A 10,115-nucleotide genomic window follows, 5' to 3' on the forward strand; every position below is an offset into this window, starting at 1 on the left:
TTTTGTGTAATATTTCTCACATTTTTTTTCAACTGCTAGTCATTTTTAGCACCCGTTGTGCTCTTCGACATTCCCGGTCATAATGGAATCCCAATTTACTAGTCTCCTGAAAAACTTTTGTCATAATAAAATGAAGCTTACTTTGATATGCACACACTCACATTCTTTGCTTTTTTCTCTTTATTTAGTCGGTGTGTATATCCAACTAAAAGTTTTTTCTTCTTCTTCTTATAAGAAGCTCTATGAGCATGCACATGAGCATGCGGAGTGCATTGAATATGAGCTAACAAAAATTGTTTCGTAGTTTGAACTTTTAGCTAATCGCATCAGAACTCCGCCCATGTTGCCAAGACTACAAAATGAAAGATGGCGGTTTGGTTACACTTTTAATTCTCTCTTACTGATCTGCTGACTATTTTCTGTGATTTGTTACCTTGAATTATCACATTGATCTTATGGAATATCAAAGACAAAAAACACCAAACGGTTGTGTTCCGTACGCCGAAGAATAATTGATAACACAGAGACGGAGGAGGTAGAGTGTTTTTCCATTTTTTTGACATTTGAAGTTGTATTCTTTTGATCTATGATTTCTTGACAGTATGGCAACCATCATCAACCATTTCTCGATTTGCCCCTAACTCACTCTCTCTGTCTCTCTTCATTCTTTGATTGTTATCTACCTTTCTCTTCTTTCTCTTTCTATCTTCCCCCCATATACTCTCGACCCCCGTCCGAGTACATTTTCGTTTCATTTACCACATGAGGTAACAACTCGGAAAAAGAGTGCAAATGTCAAATCAGAGAAAAGGAAAAAAAGAAGACTGTCTCCAGTCTCGGAACGGTGATTTACCGTTCTCTCACTCTCTCGAAACTGTTTCCCTTTTACCTGCCGACTGTGTTTTCTCGAACTGGTTTGCCTCCTTCCATACACATATTCCTTTTGTTCGTTCTCTCTATATGAACTATATTTCGGGTTGACCTTTCTGCGTCTTCTCCCATTTTTCTAAACCTCATGAATGTCTGCATCAACTTGCAGATGTACTCTCTCGCGCGTATCCCTTCTTTCACACACTCAAAATTTTTGAAATGAACGAAAAAATTGAAACGAACCAGTCCCCTTTCATTTCTGTTCTTCTTTTTTTCTGTATCACTGTTTTTTTCCTTTTTGAATTCCGCTGTATAAAATTCAGAAATTACAGGTCACCTCAACTTATTCACCATGTCGTATGGTAGGTCTCACAAACGGGCTAGAACCGATAGTAAGTTGGAAAAATCTATAATATTTTCAATACATAGTCTTTTTTGAGACATCTCGGAGCTCAATGCAAAATATATGGCTCTGGACCAACAGAATAACTTTCAAGTCATGTATATCTGGATCGACGCCACTCAAGAAAACTTGAGAGGGAAGACTAAGACGTTTGACTTCGAACCAAAGGTTGCATCTGGTTAGTTTATCCACGGAAAAGGTTTTAAAACGAAATAGAGGATTACAGATCTTCCTATTTGGAATTTCGACGGAACTTCGACCGGTCAATCGCTTGGCGAAGGATCAGATGTTTACATCCGACCGGTGGCATTGTATCGAGACCCATTTAGGCCGGGACCAAACAAAATTGCACTTTGTGAGACGTTGACTCATGACGAGAAACCACATCGTGAGTTTTTTTTTCATTTTCAGTCAAGAAGTCCATTGATGCAAAGAATCCAAAACATTTTTAGCAACAAACACTCGCCAGCAATGTCTGGACGTTATGGAGAAAGCAAAAGATCAGGAGCCATGGTTTGGCATGGAGCAGGAGTTCACTTTGCTTGGAGCAGACAAGCATCCCTACAACTGGCCAGTCAACGGATTTCCAGCACCACAAGGACCATATTATTGTGGTGTGGGTGCTGATCGAGTTTTCGGTCGCCATATACTGGAAGCACATTATAGAGCATGCATGTATGCTGGAATAAAGATCAGTGGTTCAAACGTAGAGAGCATGCCATCGCAGGTGATTATTTCCAAAAACCAGCTGTTATACTAATTTTCGTATTTCAGTTTGAGTATCAAGTAGGACCTTGTGAGGGAATCGAGATGGGAGACTCACTCTGGGTATCTCGATACATCCTCCATCGCATTTGTGAAGACTACGGTGTTGTGTGTAGTTTAGACCCAAAGCCAGTGCTCGGCGAGTGGAGCGGTGCAGGCTGCCATCTAAACTTCTCCACCAACGTCATGAGGACGCCAAGTGAGGATGGCGCCGGATGGCGGTGAGTGCGAAAATCAACACGTCCAAAAATCAAACGTCCAATTTAATGCATTTCCAGTGCTATCGAGGAGGCTGTCCACAAATTGAGCAAAGTGCACATGCACCACATTGCTTATTATGATCCACACGGAGGACGTGATAACGAGCGTCGACTGATCGGGGCTAACCAAACTGAAACAGTTGACGCCTTCTCTTCTGGAGTAGCCGATCGGGAAGCCAGTGTTCGAATCCCACGTCAAGTTTTCGCCGACAAATGCGTAAGTGATTGTACTGAAAAATAATCAGAAACTGATAAGATAACCAACGCACAATTCTTAAGAGCAAAGTACGTACATGTGTATGCGTGTGTATCACGTGTGTATTGAACTGTAATCGGCGTAGCGAATTAGACCCTATGATATACGGGGCTAATGTACAGAGTGGATTTTGGTTTTCAGGGAATGTTGGGAGATTTTGTTTGACAATTCAGTTTATCGAAAAATTTCAAATTTTAACTAGTCATCATTCAGATTTGCAAAATTATTCAAATGAGGGTGCAATTGAATTATGTTTTTACCGTTTTGTTGACATTCTTGATTTTCAAAGAAGCATCTCTTGGAAAAGTGTCAATTAAGCATAAAACATTTCTGAGAGCCTAGTTCCTTTTTTCAAATCTAAGACAATAATTTTAAACAGGGCTGCCGAACGGCCGGCTGGCAGCGCTGAAAAACTTTTTTAACACGGCCCTGGCCCCGCGGCCGCGAAAATTTTTTTTTTTGAAAATTTTTTTAAAATCGTCAAATAACCGAAAAAGCAAATAGCTAAAAAATTGAAATTGTCAGAAAAATCTGTGAATGCAAAGTTTTTATCTAGGTCTGTTTCAAACCCTCCACAGTTTAAGAATTGCGCGGAAATTATGAACGAATTGTAGTTTCTTTTTTTTTTTTTTGAAAAAAACCAGTTACTTTTTGTTAACTACAACGTTTTTTTGACCCGTCGAACTTGTGCGCCGGTAGTTGAAAGATGATCTGTAATGTTTGTATCTATCCTTGCCCCGACATTACCCTGAATTCTACAACGGAAACAAATTAGAACAAGTGTCTTAATGTTTGATTCCACTTCAATCTGCCTTATCATATCAAGACAAAAATTGTTACAGGGATACTTCGAAGATCGCCGGCCCGCCTCCAACTGCGACCCGTACATGGTGACCTCAGCAATGGTTAAAACTTGCTGTTTTGAGGGAGATGACTCAAAACTCACTCTTCGTTATGTTCCAAAATTCTAATCTCTCTGAAAAAGAAATCTTAGCTCTCTTGAAATTAGAATACAATTTCTAAGTCAACTTCCTAATTGAACTATTAAAAATTCCATGAATCTCGTCGAAATATTTTTTGTATATTCACCTGCTGGCTTGGTACCTACACCCAACTATTTTTACTTTTCAAGCTTTGTCAATCATACTTCTCAATAAATGGTCTATATCAATATGTAACACATAGTCATCTTGCACAAAATTGGACCCAGTTTGTGAACTTTTGAAAGATAAAAAAAAAATTTATCATTTTTTATTATTCTTTTCTGATTTTGGTGATCAATAAAGCTGTCAAACCACATAATTTTTGACAGAGTAGATAAGCACACAGATAATGAAAACAATAAGTTATTAGAGGAGTTCACAATAAGTTAATTTTTCAAAAAAATAAAGAAACCACGTGGAAAACACAGAGGATTGAAGGCACTGAAAATTTGACTATCAGGCATGAGAAATTTTAATGAAGAGTATGTGGGATCTGTTTCGAGATTACATGACGCTCTCTGAGTGGAACGCGCTCGACCGGGTCGAGAGCGGAGATGAGCTGAGGGAGCCAGATAAGGGCGTGGAATAGACCTGGAAATTTTGCTGATTTTAAAAAATTGAAATTTTGAAGGGTCATACCAATAATGTTCACAAGATATACAGTTTGGAAGAATACGCGGACCAAGTAAGCCGGAACCAAAATAGTGATAGCCAGTCCGACAAGAGTGGAAGACACAGCTTGAGTGATTGGCCATCCAACTGATGCGAGGGTGTCAGCAACCTTCTCTTGTGCGGTGCTGTACTCAGATCTGTGATATCTATAGCAAATGTGGACGGAATAATCGACAGCCAATCCGATAGCCATCACAATGCATCCCATACTGACAGAGTCCAAATCAGAGCCGAGAAGAGCAAGACCACCGCAAACACCCATGGAAATCGAGAGTAGTGACCATGTCATCCAGAACACCGAGAGCTGAAATCCAACATTGAATAGTTATCATATGAAAATGCATACCGCATCAGGAAGGAAAAAGAAGGAGATCAAAGCCATCATAGCCAATGCAGATCCAATGGTTTGCATAGAAGATGGGGCGATTGTGTGACGTTGATCAATTAAGAAAGGACTGAAAATTCCAGAAAGGAACATGTCAAAATCTGGATACTCCTTGAGGATATCACGCCATAAGAACAGCTCAGACTGTCTCTTATCCCAACTGTCGAGTCCATAAAAAGAGGTTTGGAAAGAGAATGCGGAAATGCATGGCTCTCCATTTGTGACGTTGTCCAGAATCTTTACCTTATCTGAAACATAATAACTGGCTACTGGCGGTGAGTCTAAAATAAATTACCTCTGTACTGTGAGTAATCGAGTTGCGAGAAGAAGTCTCTCATGTTCTTTCTATCATAGAAATCAGTGGTGTAGTTTATATTTGGAAAATCGTTCAAATACTGTTGGTACTGCCAAATCCACAAGTTTGTCGAGACTCTTCCAATAGAATAACTAGTGTGCTCTAATCGGAATACAAGTTCATTCAGCCTGGCACGTGCTCCAGCATCACGAAGGTCTGGTGGATTCATGATGTGGAATGTTGGCATGACGTTATCGGCCCAGATGTACTTATCTGAAGATTTGGTAATTAAGATTATCAGTAGATGAGTGAACTCACCAGCAAGGGCTACAAAAGTCTGGATTGGGGAGTTGTCACGAATGTACTTGACAGGAGAGATGTCTACGCGAAGAATGGAGCATCCATAGAGAGCAAAGGCTGTGTAAATTGGGAACAGAGCAAGGGAACCAATACGAACCCATTTATTCATAATGAATGGTGCAAAATAGTCGCGGAAAAGTCTGTGCATGAGGGGGACTGAAATAAGTTCGATCAGTTTTTTCTCGAAATTCATTCTGAAATTGACTCACGATCTTTAGTTTTCTCGTGGTGCTGGAAATCAATATGCTCTTCCTTCTCCTTAGCGGCTTCATTTTTAGCACGATTTCTTTCAACATCGTCATCGTCTTCGTCGATTTTCGTGTAACAACCAGTACAACACGCCAGTCCTCCTTTATCTTCACGATCTCCGGAATACTTGAGGACAGCAGCATAAAAGGTGATCTGGAATTCAACAGGTAAGATATATTCTATAAATTGTCCCTCTAACCTGCATCAAGTAATCGAAGAACACTCCGACGGCAGTGATGATACAGAAATCAGCAACAGCTGGTGTCGAGCACATCAACCATCCGAGGAAGAAGCAGAAGAAGTTGGTGAAGGAGGTGACAGTGATTGAAGCTCCAGCGTCACCCATCACTAAAGCTATTCGCGTCGCAGGCGACAGTTTCCGGTCACATTCTCTCCAAGCAGCAACCATAAGGAAGTCATCGTCGACCCCTACAGCTAAAACCAAGAAAGGCATTGTAGACGTGACTGGATTGAATTTAGCTCCACAGAAGAAGAATACTCCAAAGGTGATGATGAGGGCGAAGATGACGCACCATACTCCAAGGCACATTTCTACTGGTTTGGACTTCGTTCTATCCCAACTGAAATTTGCAACAAGCACATAAATGGTAAGCAAGATAGTAGCTGGGAATGCGTATGGAACGGTTGTCTTGATGATTTCGAGCATTTCGTCGTCCATTGCCTTGTCACTGAAACATCATAATTACAAATTTCTGGTTCGAGATTCCAAAAAATTACTTGTGAGGAATAAATTGAAGATCACTGTTTTCTGCGATGCTCTCCCAGTATTTATTGAGCTTTTGACGGAACGCGTAGTAGGCGGCATTGTTTTCTGGTGTCGCTGGATAGTTGACAAACCAATGGATAGTCAAAACTCTGGCTCCTTGAATTTCATTCTTTTCTCCCTTCACGTCTACTCCGTAGATAACGTTTCCAATATCTTTTGGGCGATTGAAAAGGTACAGAACTGGGTAAGAGAGCTGAAGATTAGGGTTGGCTTTGATTTTTCCATCCTTGAAAAGAACATCAGCGTGTTTGATCCATAAATTGAGATTGTTGTTGCAAGTGCTGGCTCCCGGATCTTTGGTACAAAAATCTTCTAGACCCCAGGTCTCTCCTTCATAATCATTTGTGACTTTCATCATCTGAAATTCCATTATTTTTCTTAATTCACTTTTTATTCAATTCTCACATCTTGTGTGTATTGGAATAAAGCTCCAAGATATTTGGATTGCAGCAAGTTGTCATACTTCCGATGGACAACGTAGAACCGAAGGATATCATTTTTGGCGGGAACTGGAAAAAAGTAATCGAATACAATTTTTTTTTCGAAATCAATAGCCGCTTCCGCTTGATACACAACCAATTTGACTGCCATAAAGTGTCATAAAATGTTGTACTCTCAATAAGGGCGATTTGCGTACGACTTTTCTGTACTTTCCCTTTTTCTCGGTGTGTTCCATCACAAAAAGTCTAAGCGAAATCCAGAAACGAATGGAATGGAACGACGGTATTCATCATTCGTCACTCTCAAAAACGTCTTTTCTCTCTTTTTCTCTCGATTTCCCTCGTTTTCCTTCACGGCTAATCGTGCACAAATCGCAATCAGATTGTGTGTGTGTGTGTGTGTGTAAATGAAAAATAGAGAAAAGGGGATGAAAATGACGTCTCAGTGTAACAAAACCTCCCGAAAAGGGGTCTCTCTACAGAATAAGAAAAATGACGCGATTTGACCCGGTTCCGTGAAAAAAGAGAAATCAAGATAGTATGTCAGGTTCGGCAAGTATGACTGATAACTAAGATAAATATTTCTAGACTATAAAAACAATTTTAGTGGTTTGGACCATGATTTTTCTGATGAAACGCATTCTTTTTTTGAAAAAAATTGAAATTGGAGTTTTTCAAATTTCAGAATCTGTTCCATTAGAGAAAACATATTCGAAAACACTGAACGTGTTCTTGTAGTCAGAAAGTTCATATGCCTGTACTATTAAGTTGGCGAAATGTTTCGGTGGCTAAATGTCGCGGAATCGCAAATCTGGAATATTTGAACAAATAAACGTATTGATTCATATTAAATATTTGCTCAAACACACCATTTCTGAAACTCTGCTTACCTAGCTTTCTCTCTCGATCCTTCTTCTCCTTATCCTTATTGGTATCTCTTCTATATCTAGCTAAGCTAGTAACATTTCCGAACGGAACATCATGTCTAGCCTCATCTTCCATAGCTTCCAGATCCCTCCGTAACCTATCCATCTCTACATCTGGAAAATAGCACGACGCATCAGAGCAATCGAATTCTCGTCGATTCCTCTTCGGAATCAAATTTAGGTCACCAAGAGGCAAACGGTTGAAATCTTTTGTTCTTTCGAATTCGTATCGAACCTAAACATATGTATTTTCATGAAAGGATAGCAGAGCAAGGAAACATACTGGTGCATCTGTTGGGACGAATAATCTGTAGAGATCAAGATTGATTTGTAAGAAGAAAAGTCCTGGTATGGATAGAACTGTACAAATAAGAGGACCGACGAGGAACCAAAATTGATGTTTCGCAAGGAAGAGTCCATAGTTGTAAAAAACCTGAAAGTGACAAAAATTTAAACTTCCAGATGGAATAAGACAGAAACTCACTTTTACCATCCAATCTTCAAATCGTTTACCATAGTCGCTGAGACGCATGGTTAGGTTTTGGGAACCCAACTGCTGGAAAACACAAAAAGATGAAAAGGTTTCAGGAAGAAGACTACAGAAAAGGTGTGACCAGATAAGATGAGTCAGATCAAGAAAACAAGAAAAAAGATACAAACTGATGGCTAGAAAACAAGGATGATGTGATGTGGAGAATCCAGGCAAAGCATTCAAGATATCTGGCAGAAGAAGCTAATGAAACGACACAGACATTGGACTGATGGCGGACCGAACAGGTTCTGATGAGAATTGCAATGAAAAAAGTGTGAGAATGAAAAAGAAAAAATGGACGCAAGACGGGGCATGGATGCGTTCGTTTTAGGCAGGATAGCCAGACAATGAAAGCGAAGATTCACGGATTTGATTTCACTTTAATGAATAAAAAAGTTATTTTCTTTTATTGTGTAATGAGGTGTAACAGACAAATGAGATAACACAGTTATGCTTATGTTCCAAGCATACAGTGAGGACAGAAGGATTATTATACAGCATACCTAGCGGTATGTTTGAAGAAACAAGAAAAAACAATTAAAGTGGAGGAGAAAGCACTTGTAACGTTGCGAAATGACTCCGAATGACTTTACAGGACTTCTTGACGCAATTGACCAGAAGCACGCCGTTTCCTCCCGAGACACACCGCCCGGCGTAGTCTCCTCGTATTCGTCGAGGGTTGAACCGGCGATTTGATAGGCCTTAGCCGGTCGAGAGGACAATCGGTGACCCATATATGGAAGAGAGAGAGAAACGATGAAGAACATTTTGTCTCTTCTTGGCGGTTTCTCCTCATCACGTCGTCTTCCGTAGTACTGCGGCGCCTACTGTCTTTGACCGATTTGCATGTGCTATCACACATCCAGACATACGTATCGAGATTATTCGGAAAATGAAAAAGAAGAAGAAGAAGAAGAAACCAACTTTATTGAGATTCCGGTGGTGACCTGTCAACAAATGTTGTATCAGATTTTTGGATCATACCCCCGGATTGTATTTAATGCAGATACCACAATGATGATTATGATCGGTACCCGGGCGAGAATTGAGTAGTTTTACTGTAGAAAACAAAGTCATTAGGAGTTGTTTTGTAATTGAAAATAGGGCCAAGAAAAACGTTTCTACAATTCTCGAGATAAATGTCTTTTTTAGAAATTTCTCTAGAATCGAGAATGTTCAAAAACGGTGGAAAAACTCATGCTACGAAAAATTGGAGCACATATTTGTTGTCAGAAGTGATGTTCAAAAATTTAAAATGTTTTATTTTAGAATCGAAACTTGACCTACCATATTCTCTATGGGAAGCCCACCCGATCCATAAACTTTGTGATCTTCTATCAGAGAAGACAGTAAGTAATAACACTTTTAAAGAAGGTTGGTCTACTTCTGATATTTTTTATCAGAATCAAATTGATCGGGTTGATCTAAAAGTTTAAAAACTTTACATTAGCTTCAATAGCGAAACTCAAATAAATTCATTATTTCAAACAATTTTAGTTGTGGAAATTAATTATTGTATGAATTCTCTAGAAATCGGTAAAAACCCAGACAAAAATTCAATCAGAAGTTTCAGAGAGCAGAGTAAGACAGTTTAAGAACATGTTCAGAAAACTAACAAAGATAGGAAATTCTAAACCCCCCCCCCCCCAATTCATATTTCTCAGAACTTTTGAAAATTCATAGTTTCTATCATTTTTTTTTCAAGCTCCAGTAATTCATTTTCTTACTTCAAAACTTTGGAAATTTTGGAAAAACTCCAGCACCTACAATATGCTCTGAACATTGGTTTCTTACTCTCACCTTGCATTCCAACAAATAGGATAATTTGTTGCTAACTTGCTTCAATCATCACACTACTACAATGCATACCTTTTTATGAATGGGATCACCACACAAGGAAATTCGTCAAAAATACAAGATCTCAAGCATCAA

The 10,115-nt window shown here is 39.4% G+C and overlaps 2 protein-coding genes across 2 annotated transcripts; one reads left to right on the plus strand and one right to left on the minus strand.

Annotated features, from left to right (window-relative positions):
• Positions 1-1,222: 1,222 nt before the first annotated feature.
• Positions 1,223-3,525, plus strand: Cbr-gln-1 (the record flags this gene model as incomplete). The annotated part of the gene is made up of 7 exons (XM_002644757.2): positions 1,223-1,262; positions 1,311-1,451; positions 1,500-1,661; positions 1,726-2,000; positions 2,048-2,259; positions 2,317-2,515; positions 3,397-3,525. 7 exons carry the CDS (start codon positions 1,223-1,225, stop codon positions 3,523-3,525), a joined length of 1,158 nt encoding a protein of 385 aa, XP_002644803.2.
• A 484-nt stretch (positions 3,526-4,009) lies between these two features.
• Cbr-ptr-4 lies at positions 4,010-8,183 on the minus strand (the record flags this gene model as incomplete). Its single annotated transcript, XM_045239792.1, has 10 exons — positions 4,010-4,513; positions 4,556-4,842; positions 4,890-5,405; positions 5,459-5,651; positions 5,698-6,187; positions 6,237-6,643; positions 6,691-6,794; positions 7,616-7,886; positions 7,935-8,084; positions 8,136-8,183. The coding sequence occupies 10 exons, from the start codon at positions 8,181-8,183 to the stop codon at positions 4,010-4,012; spliced, it is 2,970 nt and encodes a 989-aa protein (XP_045095530.1).
• Positions 8,184-10,115: the final 1,932 nt, after the last annotated feature.

The sequence above is a fragment of the Caenorhabditis briggsae genome (genome assembly GCF_000004555.2).
Source record: "Caenorhabditis briggsae complete genome, chrX, whole genome shotgun sequence".
Classification (NCBI taxonomy): Eukaryota; Metazoa; Nematoda; class Chromadorea; order Rhabditida; family Rhabditidae; genus Caenorhabditis; species Caenorhabditis briggsae.